Here is a 16,555-nt window from a genome sequence, read left to right as displayed (position 1 = left end):
GCATCTGCGCGCATAATTGTATGATTCAGTTTACACATGGTGAGTAATTTTCCTTAATAAATTTGAATTTCTAAATAGCCCCGATCCTTTCACTTTTTTCTCAATGCTTGACCGAATGCTTGTTTATCCCCGCAGGAGTTCATGCATTGTCTCACTTTGACAATTTGCGATCCAAAGTGGATAAATTGCAAACGGCTTAACAATGGCTAACCAATCAGAGAACGAGAATTCAATAGGTTTTACGGGTGATGGTTCTGTTATTAACACTTGTCGCCAACCGCTCGGGATCTTAATATTTTTATATCCCTGAGAGAATTCCAATTCCTCGAGTGTTTTACATAAATCAACTTTACCATTCCTCGGAAGCGAGAATGCGCGGGCATAATTTGTGATCGGAGAAAATTCCTTTCGCGCTAAAATGGCCACCGAACGAACGAAGCTTTCGCCAAGTGGTATAAATAGCCCATTGAAGTTTTTATTATCGCTGTTTGTTGACTATATCTGTAAAATTATTGCCAGCGGTAGAAAAGGAAGTTTCCACTTTATCTACCTGACTGAAATGTTTAAATAATGAAAAAGCCACATTTTTTTATCCTTACACGCTTGGTCTGTCTTCTCAAAGTGCTGTTTATGACAAAATTTATGTCCGACCCGCATCACAGTGACAATATTTTGCGTAGCGATTTCAGATTTGAAGGATAAACAACAACTTCATATTCCAGTCCAACCGCCGAGTCTTAGCGCCAAAGGTATTTTCTTGAAATCCATGACTTTGTCTAGAGATCAGGCACTTCGAACATTGTCAAAAATATTGTCTTGTTCCAAAAATTATTGTTATGGGTCCGTATTGCGCTTATAATGTGTGACTGGATGTATTTTTAGACCAACCTCAGCGCGGTTTCCTTCTCGAAGAGGTTCCTCAAATTATCTCGTGTCAATCTAAAGGAACACCTCACAAGCCTCCGCGCCTACAACTCGAAAAAACTTCTTTCTAGCTATCAAATTCAGTGGAAATAACTGAGGCTCCTTGCTCGAAAGTCATAAATCGATGAATTTCGACAAATTTACATAGTTAAAGACATGGGTTTCCCTTCAGTATCCGTTTTTGACTACGGGCGAATTTCGCGGCAAAATGCTCACTTATCGCAAACAAATCGACGAGGATTATTATTTCTACGACTTCTTAAGAAGCTAAAATGTCATTTACGAGGCTTTTCCGGTCGCTGACGGGCGAGTTTTTGATGGGAGGAGTAATAAGACGAAAGTGGTAATTCTTTACCGTAACTCGTGGCACATCGAGTCAGTTTACCTTTGATTATTTCACGAGGCATTGTTTTACAATTCTGTGACGTCACGTACCACATGCGCTTTATGCTTTCCTTCGCCCTTCTTTCCTCAATATCGCACCAAACAACCCTAAAAGGTAAATTTTTCACGTTGATTCCAACAATCGCTGCTTTTTTCATTTTTACACGGCATTTTGGCCCTCGGAGACGGTCAGACAGTCTGTAAAGTAGATTTGTTCACGTGTTGCAGCATTTCCAGAGCTCGTTTTGCAGGTTTTCTGAGCTTTCGAGAGTTAAAATTCCCTCAAAACGCCATCCAAAATGGCTGTTTTTGTCTTTCCCCGACGAAGGCAAGATGATGTGTAGGGGACAGGATAATAAGCAAGGAAAATCTTAGAGGCATATTAAGGACGACTTTTGCCGGTAAGATGTCGATTTTAATGTGATTCCTGGCTTCCTATCCTTATCAAATAGTTTGTAACTTTCCTCTGCGTACTTCGGTTGAATTTTGTCGTGAATTTCGGGGCGGGGAATTCGTCGGCGAAGCAAATCGCTTTGACTTGGTATCTTGAAAGACTGCTCATCTTTTTTTGATCGCACAATACTCTGAAATAGTTTTTCTAACAGTTGTAAATAAACATGTGTATTAACTTCGCACAACAGCTTCCTTAATGCTCGATATTCTTGACTCGGCGTAAGCACGCATTTCGTCGTCATCTTCATTTCTGTGGAAGCTATTGTTTCGTCCTCTGACATCGTATTTCTAATCCTTAGGAATAGCTGCGTGTCCTACATACCTATCTGTACCGGAATGGATCCCCGAGACGTCCCAAGCCACAGTCCCGCACACACACACAGCTATTTTGATGGCAATCCAGGTGAGCGAGTGTTTTATGCGTGCCTTATCGTTCAAATCAAATTTGCTAGCGGCGTTTTGTTGTTTCAAAACAACAGTAGCGTGCATTTCGCCTTCTGCTGCATTTAATCTTTCGTTTCAAAACTCGACTACATTTACCTACAGCTAATTTGTTTTTAACTGTGTCAGTTTAAGTTTGTTGTGGTCGAGACTTGTCAGTTGCCGTTTTGTCTGTTTCGTCAGGTCTTCGCTCTCCCCCTTTATCCCACGATCCTTCTTATGGAATGCGCCCAGGTGCTTTCTCCATGATGGGCAGAAGACCTGGTTTGCCAGATTTCAGAGGAACGTTAACACATGATCCCATATTAAGTGCACCGGCAAGTCTCACCTCTCCTGGTGCACTTCATGGGACACTGCCGGCTAGTGGAGGGGGTGCAGGGTGGTGGATGCCCCCTCATCCACACTCTCATGGACTTACGCCAGATTACTTTACCAGTCATCTCCCTGGTGGATGGCTCACACATGAACGTGATTGTGCCCTTGCTAGCCATGAGAGACTTGAAGAATGTCTTTATCCGTCAGCAAGGTCTAGAAGTAGCGGTCTCATGAATGGTGTCAGTTCATCTGGTGGTTTTGGAAGTGGATCTGGTATATTTTACCCACCACCCTCAAGTCCACAGTCAATGCACAGCTTTGTTCATCAGGCTAGCCCTACTTCTGCTGGCACAAAAAATGTATTGGCGCATTGGGGTAGTCATGGCAACCATGATGGAAAAAGTGTTCTTGATCTTGGAGACAGTCATGATTTGGATATGATTCCACGTCTCAACAGAAAGTTGAGCAACTGCAGTGAGGAAAATAGTGACAGAGAAAGTGAAATGAGACCTGGGGATCTGCCACTGTATCATAAAGAAAGAGTTAAGGATTCTAGTCTCAAGGCAACGAGTGATTTTGAGAAACCTAAGGCATCTAACAGGTTTCCTGAAAACACAGACTTGAGATCTGGACAAAAACCCCAACCTCTCAAAACCAAGCATCACATTGATTCCGCCAACTCCAGTAGTCAAAGACCAAGGAACTTGCCATCATTAAATGAAAACAGCAACATACCAACACTGCAGAAAAGTCCAATGGACCAGAGGAATGACAGCAAGGCCCCTGTGAGGGGTACAGAGGAGACCCACTCATCATCAAACTATGCTGTGAATTCTGAGCCTTCAAAGTCAGCTCCACCAAAATTACAAAAGGTGAAATCTGGTCCCCCACCTCGGCTTCAAGTGCCAAAGTCAATTTTAAATAAAACTGAGGGAATTGTCCCCACACAACCTGAGCCTTCAATAAATAAGGGAAAAGATCTATCTACTCTTCTTAAAGAGGAAATGTTGAAATCCACCTCAAACACGACAAACTCTGTTAAGTCTATACTGACTGAGAAATCACAGAGTGATGTCAGCAGTGATGTAGAAAGCAGAGGAAATGATATTGCGGAACCAAAATTGATGAGTACTTCTAAAAGTGTACCTGTTATTCAAAAGGCATCCTCAAAACCACCCGTCAATCAGCCCAGAATTCCATCAGGAAAACCCCCATTACTTACGCACTTCCACGGCACAAAATTCAGTGAGCAGGACAGCAGCGATGATGACAGTGATACTAGCAATGTTAGTAGTGGTAGTGAGAGTGGTAGTGGAAGTGATGACGAAAGTGAGGAGGGTGAAGAGGGGGAGAATGAGGAAAGTAGCGGCAGCGATACTGATAGCGAAGGCAGTGACGAGGAAGATGATGCGTGTGAACCGCATGAGGATGATGATGATGACGATGATGATGATGTTTCCATGGAAACACAAGAAAGTGGTACTTCTTTAAAGGATGAATCTCATTCCCCAAGCAAAAGAAAAGTGGATGAGTCCTTTTCAGGTAATTTGAAAAATTAAGGAAGTAAATTATGAAATTTAAGTAAATTGAAATGGTGTAATAAAACTGTGAATTTCTTACAAAGTAGAAAATTGAAGTTTGACAATTTATTGAACACCAATTGAAGGTAAATGATTTGTAAGTTTATTTTTACCATAAGGATGCCCTTTTGACACTTTTGTGATACGTCATGCTATTTCAAAGACCCTTTCAAAATAAAAATTCCTTTGTGTTTCTTCAAAGGGTATCTCTTGGAAAATTGTCCAAATGTCAATGTCCTTAATTTAGGAAAGTTAAGTTCATTGTTTTCCCATGACTCTGTGTTCAGAAGGTGAAGTGTCTTTTGCCTCTTCCTTATGCAGAGTTCATTTATTTTTGTCGTCTGAATATCAGAAGAACCGCTGACTGGTTGCCTTATTTGATTGAGCGTCTGACTACTCTGTGGGAGGTTGCGGAATCAAAACTCCAGCCAGACCGACACTCGGGGTCTTTAAATAACTGGGGAGAAAGATTAGTGACATCTGCAAATGGTCAGACTTTGTAGTCTTCTCGGATAGGGATGATAAACCGTAGGCCCTGTCTCACATCACTTTGTATGGAATGTTAAAGAACCCACATACTGTAGTCGCCAGTGTGGTGGTTTCTGAACTCATTCTGTTTTGGGGGTACCTGTGAAATCTACTTTAATACTTTAATTAATTTACTTTAATATTGTTCATTTGCCCTGTTAAGACCTTGGAGGGGAAGGGGGGGAGGGGGGTTAGTTAATTATTACGCATTCATTCATATCAAACTGGTTACTTCTAGGGAGTCCAAGAAAAAGACGCAGAGCTGTCAATGAAGATGCCATTCAAGTTCCTTTGGGAAAGGGGTATGAAATAGGAATTTTGTTTTTTAAAGTTTTAGAAACTTTATAGCTTTTCATTGATTGCATTTTGTGATTTCATTTGAAATGATCAAGTGAATCATTTACAGTTACTGTAGCTAAGATAATAAGATTGCAGTGTATGAAAAGCTAACTTAAAGATGAAATACCAACGTAAGTACAATAATATACACTGAAATTAAAATGTGTGCTCTGATGTGTTCTGTTAGTACTGTTAACATGTGGCTGTTGCAACTTGTGAAATAAACCAGGATAAGACTCTAGGTGTCCTGAAAAATCAATAGCCTTTAATCTCTAACAGTAAATGAAAAACCATTGTAGTTCAAGTATGATTTTAGTTCCAACCCATATACTAAAGAAAACTTTGTCATCCAAGTCTTACTTGGGTGTTCAGAACAAAAAAGCTTTAAGTACAAATCATATACTACATGTATTTTTGTTCCCCAACATTATGTAAAGCTCACAGTTAACCATTCTACATACATGTATGCTATCCCGCTACTTGTTTACTACCGATCTCAGAGGTCCGTGGACAAGGGTTTTTTTCAGCCCACTTCACGGACGGTTGATTTCAAATTCTGATCACGTGATAACATTTTTGTGGCTCTGTGGTTCGAAAATACCGACCACGTGGCGCTATTCCTTTTTTCTTCCCACGGCCGAGAAAAGAAAAAAAAACTGAAGAAAAGTTTCCACCAGCATTCTTTTTTCCTTGGACAAAGCTTTTAATGGGTTACCCATAATAGTTTTGGCCGGTTTTACTCGCCGTCAACATTGTTTCGCCCTTTTCCCTTTAAGGAAAGTAACAGTTATTTTCGAAACCCCAGAGCCACAAAAAATGTTATCACGTGATCAGAATTTTTTAACCGCAGACTGAAATCAACAGTCTGTGAAGTGTGCTGAAAAAGAGCCTTCGTCCACGGACGTCTGAGATCGATAGTATGCATTTGTGTAAATCTCGTCATGTTACAACACCAAACACCAGCATAGATCATATCGCTACTTACTGCAAGACTGAACGCACATGCAAGATGTATAGAATATTATGTTAACTGCTTTCTCCTATTGGCTCTCCAAGGACTCTTCTTCTTCTGATCTACTTTAGTTTGCGAGACATTTTCCTTCTCTTCTTTCACTTAATGGGCATTTAACAGTTATGTTTTGGATACATAGATGGCGACGCCAAACTCGCTTGCGGCAAGTTGGAGCTGCGGGTAGTTTGAGAGGTGATGTGTACTACTTTGCTCCATGTGGCAAGAAACTTCGTACATATCCAGAGGTTACCAGGGTGAGTGTCATGTCAAGATAGTTGATTTTGTTGGGAATGCTGCCAGTGTCTTTATTGGCCATGCAAATTGTCCCATACTAATTTTTATTCCAATGGTGAATGGCTATCACTTCTAAAATTACTAATATTTACTGTGTTTAGTGGCTCAGACATTCTCGGATTTAGGAAATATTGTACATTTTGTCAACTATATCTAAGATTAAAAAATAATCTTTGGTTAATTAAAGTTGTTGACATAACTTGCACCTCACTATAAGGCCAAACAGATTAATTTTGTAACAAGGTGATCATCTGTTCCCAGTTTTTCAAAAGGTGGATAGTGCTATCCACCGGATAAATCACTTTCTGTTGGATAGCGCAATTGGCTTCCCTAATACTTATCCATTGGTAGTGATTTATCCGGTAAATAGCGCTATCCATTGTTTGAACAACTGGGGCCTGGTTTGATCAGATCGTGGGTTCGCACCCCGGCTGGATCAACACTTGGGATCTTAAAATATTTGAGGAGAAAGGGCTGCCTTTGTAATTTCATATGCAAATGGTTAGACTTGCGTGTCTTTTCGGATAAGGACTATGATTTGTAGGTACTGTCTCACAAATGGTACATGTGTCCTCTATGTTCATAAGTTCCCTGTGGGATGTTAAAGAACCCACACACTATTCAAGAAGACTAGGGGATGAAGTCCCTGGTGTTGTGGCTGTCCACTTCTCTCCAGCCAGCTTGGAAGTGATACCTCTAAAAAGGCTTATGGTGTACGAGGGCCACCTTAGCAGAAACAGCCATAAGTCAAAAAGGGACTTTGCAGAGTGCTGGAATGTGTAGATGTAGATTAGCACTTAGCAAGCATGATCCTATCAAGAGTTTTTCATTTTCTTAACTGAATCTACACAATCCAAAAACAACAAAAGGTCCGTAAAGAAATGTGATTTATGCAAAAGTTACATGTAAATATTTAAGATCTCTACACCATTCTGCTGATCATTTGCACTGATGGGATCAAATTCTAGGTTTTTGCTGTTGATTTCGGAAACCGTCTAGAGTCACGGTAAATGCAGCTGTTTATCGTTACTTTAGGAGCAGAATTGTTTCTATTCTGAGACATGAGTGACATTGAAGTTGGGGAAAAGAGCACACTTCAAAGTGCTTATTGAAATCCGCCCTCATTTCTTTTCTGGACTTGTTATATAAACACCAATGAAATACCAAGTGAGCTTTCGCACAAAAACAAAACATGATATCTTCACGTGTGAAAATAACATGTTATTTTCACATGTGAAAAGATCACTGTTGCTATAGTTACGTATAAAAATCGCGTCTTTCGATGTCTTTCGTGAATGATTTAGTATTTCATTGGTGTTTATATAATAAATAGAATATTACATGACCGCTTGGAGATGCAAAATTTGCTTTCCTTTGTTGAAATTAAAATATATCACTTGTTTGCTGCACTCACTCGTGAAATATTTTTCAACACTCGAAGATAAATTTTGTATCTCCAAACGGCCATGTAATATCCTCTATTTATCTGTTTCAATTGTTCCCCATGCTCTATGCTACTTGAGTTTTGACAAACTGTCATTCTTGTGATTGTTTTCACAGTACCTCAACAAAAATGGTGTCACAGAAATAACTTTAGAAAATTTCAGTTTTAGCACAAAACTCCATATTGGAGAGTTTCTGGAGTGTAAAGAGGTTTGTGAACTTTTTCTTTATGATGTTATATTTTTATATTACCAATCTCAGTTGGTTCTGATGCTCAAATGTAAAAGATTTGATGTCCTCTAACCCAAAACTGCATGTTTGATATAGAAAGGCTTGATCTGACAAGCCCCAGCCATCGCAACATTTATGGCTGAGTTTTCTGGTCATGCCTTTAAAGGCTACCACTGCACACTTAACTACCCCTTCCTAATGGGAATAATTTTTACCATCCAGATTGTGGGTTACCAATACCAATTAGCTAGGATCTTTCTTTTTTTCAAAAGAATATAATGTTGTTTTCGGAGGCAGCTTGACCTAAACCAGGAAAGTAAAGGAAAGGAACTTTATTTAAGTGTCATGTTTCCTAACACTGGAGCACTAATTGGGGATACTGTAAACTGAAATCAACAAATTTAGAAGTCAAATCACATCAAATGCTGGAGTACGGGGAGAAAAACCTCTCGGTATAGAAACTCAACCCACATATGGGGCCGTGCTTGGGAATCGAACCCGGGTCACATTGATGGGAGGCAAAATTAATGCTCTCACCAGTGCACCATCCCTGCACCCCCAAGTGATTAGGGCCCTAGATTTACATGTGAACCCTATTTCCAACCACCAGATGAATGCTTTGAATTTAAATCCTTTTTTGACTGTATTCGCCTTCAAAGATCCTGACTTTAACTTTACCAAGTGCCGTACACCTTGTAAATACAATGTAGTCAACTGTTGTCTTTCACCACCCTATATGTAAATATCGCTGTGTATAAATTTAGATCTTTACAGTATCAAGTGTTTTCACATGACAACATGGCAGCTATGCTGGAAGAGTGAAACAAAGAAACAGCGGCCATGTTGAAGGAGTGAAATACATGTATTCTTTTCGGAATTGAACTCCATTTTTATGAAAATTCTTCCTTAAGTTTTGTTTTAGTTTGCAAATATGGCTGCTAATGACATTAGCGAAAACACTCTGTACATTACTTAGAGGAGGCAGTGTGGTCCAGTGGTTAGAGCATTGGGTTTGCATGCGGCTGCTCTGGGTTCAAATCCCGTTCTAACCTCTGGCTTGGATTTGTTCCAGTAGTCCCAGATTCAACTCCACCACGCTTTGTAAATAGCCAACTGGTTGCCTCCCGCCAGTTGGGGTTCTTAATAATGTTTCTGTTAAGTTTGAATTTTTACTTTCACCTTGTTAACAGTGGAGTGCCTGTAAACTAGCTTGATAGCTAAGTGCACTTTCACTATGAACAAAGCATTTACATTTACATTTTACTTTACTGTAATAATTGAAGTATCAATTGAGTTGCAAGGTTTTGCTATCGTCAGGGAACAGTCTTTGAACCTCTGTCTGAAGAAGAAGTCAATAGAAGAAAATTGATGGCTGATGAAAAGGCTAGAGTGAAACTGGATAAATTAAACAAAAAGAAAGAGAAGAAGCAAAAGCAAGCCGGTATGTTGTTTTTAAAACATTAGTTTAACAGTGTCAGATCGTATATATATATTTTTGTATATTATGGTATTTGTTATGTGCTGTAATATCGACTAGTTTGGCGATTTCACATCAAATATAAAGAGTATAGATAAGCCAGGTCAAGCTTAAGATGAATAATGAAATCATCAGATTACAATCTAAGTGATCCAGTTGTTTTAATCACCTTTTGTCATACAGTGGTACATCCTCATGTGCAAACAATATTATAACCATATTTATTGGCATGATCAGTTGTATGCTCATCCTCTTGATTATCTCTTAATTCAAATGCTAGTACAGTGTAGATGGGAAGAATTTAGAGATCAATCATGAATTCAGTGGAATTGATTTCCATCTCACTGCAGAAATGATGCAGAAAGCTATGGAAGCTAAACTTGTAAGAAAAGCTCAGCGTCAGGCGGTTTTGGATGCTGCTAAGATGGCCAAGAGAGAAAAAGGTTATTGAAGACGAATGATAGCATGTGTACTTACAAGAAAGAGGGGAAGTGTGTGAAACCTGTTGCTTGGCAAGAGTTCAGCAGAATAGAAAATTAATAAAAAGAGAACAAAAAACTTACCCCTGCAAAATTTTCTTTGTCCTTCTTTATTCTATGGTCTCTTTAAAAATAGATCTGATTCTCCAAATAGTACAATTTTACAACAAAATTAATTGTCTAAAATTTTATTCAAGTTTGTCTGAAGGAAAATTGGTTCAGAAATTAGGTTGGGATGAGATTTTACCATTCTGCGCAATCTCGATGCCAGGCGACAGAGTTGGAGTGAGAGGGCACGAAATTCCAACAGACACTCGTGTATCGCATGCTAATGTTGTACTCTACCTGTTTGGCCTTGTGTGGCGATTTCATTTCAGAAATGGCCAATAAGGCAGCTGCTGCCAAACGACTTCAAAAAGCTCAGCGAGAAGCTGCCTTGGAAGCCGTTAAGATGGCCAAAAGAGAGCGAGGTTTTTATAAAATTCAAATGTTTGTTGACTGGTGGATTTGAAATGCATTTTCCAGAAAGACTGACTAACCATTTTAAACACAGCAATCGTCGTGTGACCAGGATGCCCAGGAAAAACTTGGTTTTCATAAATCATGTCTTTGTCAAAAAAAATCCTTGAGAAACTCGTGTTTGGTTGACCCAGAGGAAAAGTCTTGTTAATTTGCAAGCCTTTTTCCTTTTTCTGTTGATATTAAATCCTTTCATTTGCAATAATACGACTTGAAGAAAAATGAATTATTAAAAGTTGTTGAACTTTATGGTCAATTTTGCTGTTGATTGGTTAGAGGAAAGCTTTTCCTACTGAAAATGGCAATTGAGAGTTAAGTGAGGCATAAGATACATTTATAATATGCCTGGATTAAAATAGCAATGATTCACCTTTGCTAAAGCAAAAAATTATGATCTTGTTTGAATTCTCTTTTATAGCGGAAGCGAGAATGCGCAGCAAAGCAATGAAGCAAGAAGCACTCCAGGCAGCAAGAGAAGCTAAAAAAGAAAGAGGTACAGAGCTACAGAGCCATGATTTTTCTCTATTCATTGCTATTATTTGAATGATCTGTTTATTCACAATCTCTTGATCTCCTCTTTTTGTTTCAGTCCGAATGCTAGCAGAGCAGAAGCGTCTTGCCAAAGAACGAGCTAAAGAGCAGCGGCAGATGGTAAGGTGCCATTTCTGTTTTACATGTAGATACAATTATTACTTTTTTTTTTTTTCAGGTAGCTCATTTTCATGGTAAAAGTGCCAAGAATTGGGAATAATGATAATAATAAGCAACAGCCAGAGCATTAGGGATCATGAAACAATTAAATAAACTCGAGCAATAAAGAATTTTGTGTTTTTTCCAATTTTAATTAGTAATATTTGTGACCCTAATACTTTCTTCCATTATTATTTCTGTATATTTCTTTGCAAAATACTTAGCATTTGTAACATGAACATGATCTTTCTGTGTCTTTATTAGCAAATATTTTTTTTACCAAATGTAACAAATGTCTCAAGGTTTCAAAATGTTCCAAGGAATGTTGATGTCACTAGTCACATTCGTACTTTTGGAATGCAATTAATCATTTGAAGAACAATACATTGGGGACCAGTAATATCGCCTTTCTGATTGGTCAATGTCAAATGTATTGAAATAAAATGCAATTAAATAGGTTATGGAGTGCAAAAGAGGATATAGAGTGCAATGCGGAAGTTGCTATGGAAACAGCGATGGAGTGATTTTGTGGAGTATATAATAAATTTAAAAACGTATGAACTTGCTCATTCATTGCATGATTAGTGGTCACTTGTGATGTTCTGGAAGTTCTCAAATTGCACTCGCCTATGTCTCTGACACTTTTGAGAACTTTAAAAATATCACTTGTGCCCATAAATCACAAATTGCACTCCCGTTCATGCGATTTCTTATACAAATCACCATAAATATTTTTGTCAACCCTTTATCTGCAACTTAGCTTTCGACATTTGTAATTCTTCCTTCTTGGTTATTATTGTCATCATTTTCACTCTTTTAATTGAGACAACAATAAAAGTGTGTTTTGTTAGGCTCGTCTGAAAAAGAAAGAAGATGCAGCTAATGCCAAGTATGAAGACGCAATGAAGAAAGCAAAGGTCAAGATCAATAAATAAATGTATTTGCTGTACTAGTGCTATTTTTTTCTTATTTATTTTTCATCTTGAACGCTAGGTGTATAATATATTTTTATTTTGCTAGATTTTTCATGGATTTACTGAATGTTTAACTGTTCTTAGGAAAGGGAACTTAAGCGACAACAAGCTGTTCTTCTCAAGCAACAGGTACAGCAAACTCAAATTATAGTCAGGGTCATTGTCATCATCATCATGATTTTTGTCATTGCCCTTGTCGTGGTCGTGCATCCTAATTATTATTATAGTTGTCAGCATCTTTGTTAAGCCTGGTTTTCACAATTGACACAAGCACTTGCACAAGTGCAAGCGTAGCAGCTCTCGTGATTATTTCACCATGAAAACAGCCTTGACACGAGCATAAACAGAAGCACTTGTGCTTAAATTTGTGCTTGCGTTCACCTTATGCTGCGTGGAACCAAACCTGGCAGAAGAACAAAGAAATTTACTGTGTCTGACCATATCTGACCAATTAAAGTACTGGTTCCAGATTCTCCACATCTGAGCTTTTACTTTGAACAAAATGGCAGAGGACTTGGTTGATTTTGATGCTTATGTTGATGTTCGTTTTCACTTGAGCTTACCCTTGTGCTTGCATTCCTAGTGAAGGCCAGTCTTTTTCTCAACATCATCATTAATTATCTTCCCTTGTTTTTTCAATCAACAGGAAAAGGAACAAAAGAAACAGCAGCAAATGATGATAAGGGCCATTGAAACACAAAGGAAACAAGAGGTACAGTAAGTCATTGTAATGTCCAAGTTTAGGGGTCTTTTGACGACAATCTACTATTACCATATTTTTAACTTGCGTTAAATCTATTAAAATGCTTACAGTAACAATAAATTAAATATATTACTCTTTAAAGGCTGTAATGATATATTTGTAAAAATTAAAAAATGGTGCCCTGGATTTTCAAAAATATATTTTGATTACTGGCAAAATTTGTTCATATATTTTTTTGCTATTTCTAACAAAAATTGGCTTCAAAAAGATACATTGTAATTTGGAACCTATCCAAAATTGGCTTCAAATCAGCTAATAAAATGTTATTGAAAGGAATGTTAAAAACACTTTATTATTTAGAAGGTAGTTGTTAATGATGAAGTTAGTATTGTTAAATAGTCTAATTGAAAACTATTTTAAAATGTGCAGGACTTTTAAAGTTTTGGACAGGAAGTTCTTTGCATGATGGACAATTTACTTTCGATTTGACAGAAATCATGTTTTCATCTCTTTTAGGAGCGTGAGAGATTAAAGGAAGAGAAAAAGATGGAAAAGAAGCTTCAAAGGGAGAAAAAGCTTGTAAGAAGATAATCTGTGTGTATGCAAAATTACTGACAAGTATACTGACAAAAATGTAGTAGTGGGCAAGGCAATAATACTGTTGTTTTTGAACTATCAACAAACATTTACGGTTACTTGGTAATATCGGCATCTTTTGCCACTGCATACTGTCATTTTAAAGCCACTCTCTGCATTAGGTACATTGTATATGCTGAGAAATGTCCTTTTTCTCCTTTGTGAAGATTGTAGGAAGGCAATTTCCTTCCTGTTATCCTTCTGCTAATCCACTTAAATTACATATACATGTATTGTTTCCTTGCACAGGAGCAAAAGAGAAGGGAAATGATCCTGGCTCGTGAATTAAAGAAACCAGTTGAAGACATGGTTCTAAAGGATAGCAAGGTAATAATTTGCAATCTGTGTAAGGAATTTGTCACATTCTAATCAAATGCTTTGGCAAATGGCCTTTCAAAATCAAGGGTATGCAGGAACTCATGAGTAGGAGCGAGCAACTCCCATATATTCCTGTCACTGCGTTTTCACAAGTTTACCAGTTTATTTTTAGATTGAATTTCCCGCAAAATGAGACTCCCAGAGGAGCCCGATGACCAATCACAGGAAACTAACTTGATGTCAATGTGTCACCGAAGTGGATCTGCCTTTTTAATTTTGCGGCAAAGGTAGTCTAAAAGAGATTGGTCTTAAAAATGCCGTGACATAGGCTTAGTGTGGGAGTTGGTCGCTCTTACTCATGGGGTATGATAATGATAATGATAATTATACTGATACTGACAAGGACACGTTATGTCCACTTTTTTTGAAGCCTTACAATTTGCACAGTACTACAGCAGAGCACATTGTTTAACCCTTCAGCTCTGCGGGGGCCCTCACTGATGGGTAAAATCCTCTTGTGAATGTTAGACAGAGTAAAATATATAAGTGGCATTATTGGGAGTGAAGGGGTTAACTTGAAGGGGCTATGTCACCTTATTAATTTAGGGTGTTTAGGGGGGAAATCTTTAGTTAATCATGTGTTTAAAACTCGAAAATGGTAATGTGGGATTCCTTTACTGCTAACATTATCATTACATCACAAGCAAGATGATGCTGAGTAAAAATGACCTTTATCTAGGCGATTTGCCATAATCTTGAAGAACGTTGAGCCAACTTTTTTCAAAATTACCCAAATGCAATCTGTTTCAGTCTTGTCCATTTGTGTCCATCCATGCTTCTCTTTTCTTTTGCTGTATTTCCTTTATGTTGTCCAACATATTATAATATTTATTATTATTATTATTATTATTATTATTATTATTATTATTATTATTATTATTATCATCATCATTATTATTAACCTCTTGGAGCAGAGTCAGGAACAAACAAACTCAACCCAGATAGAGCCCAGCTTTAGGAATCAAACCTGGGGCATTGCCTTTTCAAATGTTCCTTGATGATACGAAATAAATTTCAAATTGCCATGTGTTTCTTTACTAGTAAATCGCGGGTGTGTGGTAACAACGTCAGTGACATACTTTGCTATCCATGTTTTTGTTCTCACATTATTTTTATACATGTCTGTGCTCTGTTGCTGCACAGTTGCACAAGTTTATGATGGGTAAAATTAATGTTTGCATAATTTATACCCCTTCTGTGACTGTTTCCTTTCTCTCAAGGTGCTTCCTGCATTGGCACGAGTTATGGGTCTGAAAATACCAGGTGGTGCTTTTGCTGACTTGTTGATGGTTCAGGAATTTGTGCACAATTTTAGTGAAGCTTTGGATTTGGGTAAGGGAGTTAATCTAGAGTGATCAGTGGCTAGTTTAACATTTCAGCATCATCACTTTGGAAGGCAAACAACAGGACCTCGAAGAGGTTGTTGTTTCTCAGTTGATTGCGTGCCTTTGGTTACCATGAAAACCTGCAGATAAGCCGCTCCTTTTTTCCAAAAATTGTCGCTAGAAATCTTGCCGCTTACCTTCGGGAACATTTGAAAAAAGGTATCGTGAAAATTGATGCCAATTTCCGTCAATTGACACTTTATGGAAATGTATGTAAACAAATATTACACAAACCTACAAGGGAGTACTGGTCATTGCTTCCGTCTTCGTTAACAGATCCTTTAAGGGGTGTATGGTCACTTTTCTCCAACAGGAAAATGTCACACATCACAGAAATTCCATTCCCTGGAAACCTGTTTGCAGCATCGATGATGGCCTGTAACTTCAACAGTAATCGATCCTCCATCAGCAAGAAAATATCACGCTATTCTTGAGTATTCGTGTGGTAGACGGCCCATTGTTTCTTTGCTGTTTAGCACTTTGATAGCAAATTTGTTGAACTGATTATCAAACTATCTTTGTACTACAAGTTTATCTCGGACAGAGGGCTGCCAAATCTCTTTGTAGATTATGGTAACCACGAAAAGCAGATTCAAACTCGAACATCTCCATCTGGGTAATCAAACAAGCCAGACCAAAGCGAGATTGTTCTCGTCCCAGTCTTAACATGGCTTCGTATAGTGAGTTCGTATGTTCAATGAACAGTAGGCAAAGAAGATTTCTCAAGATTCGACTTTGGATTTCTTTAGATTTCTTTCCAAAAACTTTTTTTTCCCAAATTTGGGCTGCTAAATTCAGGGTGCGGCTTATCTGCGGGTGGGACTCATCTGTGGGTTTTTTACGGTACTTCAATATTGCCATTTTTCTTAACATTTGCTTTTGTTGGCTGGTCCAGTGAGTGAATGTCCACAGTTAACCCATCCTCTCCTGGCACCCGAGGACCCTCCCCCCCCCAGTTCATGAGTAAAATCGTCTATCTCAAAATACTGAAAACTTGTGTGTGCTTACATGTAGCAGCTATTTAACTTTTCAAGAGCTGAGTAGTTTTAAATTTGTGTTGCGTTACAGATGCTAATGAGATCCCTTCCCTGTGGGAAATGCAGTCCTCACTGTTAAATGATAGCAGTGAGGATGTCTTTGTGCCACTTTGTCAAAGTCTTCTGATATCTGCATTAGAGGACCCAGGATGTGAAGGACCTGATGTGAGTTATACGTTATAACTCTTGCTCAATAAAATAATTGTAGTTGGGTTTTAAAGATATCACAGACAATATTATGATTATTGTGTTGACCAGTATTCTCATATTCTGTTATATTGTGGACTGTGCACCAGTGATTCTGTTAGTTGAGCATTGGTCTGCCATGTGGGA

The 16,555-nt window shown here is 38.2% G+C and overlaps 1 protein-coding gene across 4 annotated transcripts in view; it reads left to right on the top strand.

The window, feature by feature from the left end:
• Positions 1–1,277: 1,277 nt before the first annotated feature.
• The window catches only part of LOC138040576 (bromodomain adjacent to zinc finger domain protein 2B-like), a 35,952-nt gene continuing 20,674 nt past the window's right edge, over positions 1,278–16,555 (top strand). Inside the window, exons 1-19 of one of the 4 annotated variants that reach the window (XM_068886282.1) lie at positions 1,387–1,423; positions 1,637–1,709; positions 2,061–2,164; positions 2,386–4,059; positions 4,864–4,927; positions 6,116–6,230; positions 7,831–7,923; positions 9,262–9,385; positions 9,772–9,864; positions 10,278–10,370; positions 10,838–10,912; positions 11,009–11,070; positions 11,961–12,026; positions 12,168–12,212; positions 12,730–12,795; positions 13,303–13,365; positions 13,672–13,749; positions 15,021–15,132; positions 16,254–16,387. In XM_068886282.1, coding sequence (XP_068742383.1) covers positions 2,098–2,164; positions 2,386–4,059; positions 4,864–4,927; positions 6,116–6,230; positions 7,831–7,923; positions 9,262–9,385; positions 9,772–9,864; positions 10,278–10,370; positions 10,838–10,912; positions 11,009–11,070; positions 11,961–12,026; positions 12,168–12,212; positions 12,730–12,795; positions 13,303–13,365; positions 13,672–13,749; positions 15,021–15,132; positions 16,254–16,387 — 3,024 coding nt within the window. In that variant the 5' untranslated portion in view covers positions 1,387–1,423; positions 1,637–1,709; positions 2,061–2,097. Of the gene's footprint in view, positions 1,710–2,060; positions 2,165–2,385; positions 4,060–4,863; positions 4,928–6,115; positions 6,231–7,830; positions 7,924–9,261; positions 9,386–9,771; positions 9,865–10,277; positions 10,371–10,837; positions 10,913–11,008; positions 11,071–11,960; positions 12,027–12,167; positions 12,213–12,729; positions 12,796–13,302; positions 13,366–13,671; positions 13,750–15,020; positions 15,133–16,253; positions 16,388–16,555 lie in introns of all 4 variants that reach the window. The other 3 variants (XM_068886275.1, XM_068886288.1, XM_068886290.1) reach the window with 3 other exon arrangements.

Source organism: Montipora capricornis, chromosome 1, assembly GCF_036669925.1.
Source record: "Montipora capricornis isolate CH-2021 chromosome 1, ASM3666992v2, whole genome shotgun sequence".
Taxonomy (NCBI): Eukaryota; Metazoa; Cnidaria; class Anthozoa; order Scleractinia; family Acroporidae; genus Montipora; species Montipora capricornis.
The sequence above is the reverse complement of the archived record's forward strand: the minus strand, read 5'-3'. Positions and strand labels throughout refer to the sequence as shown.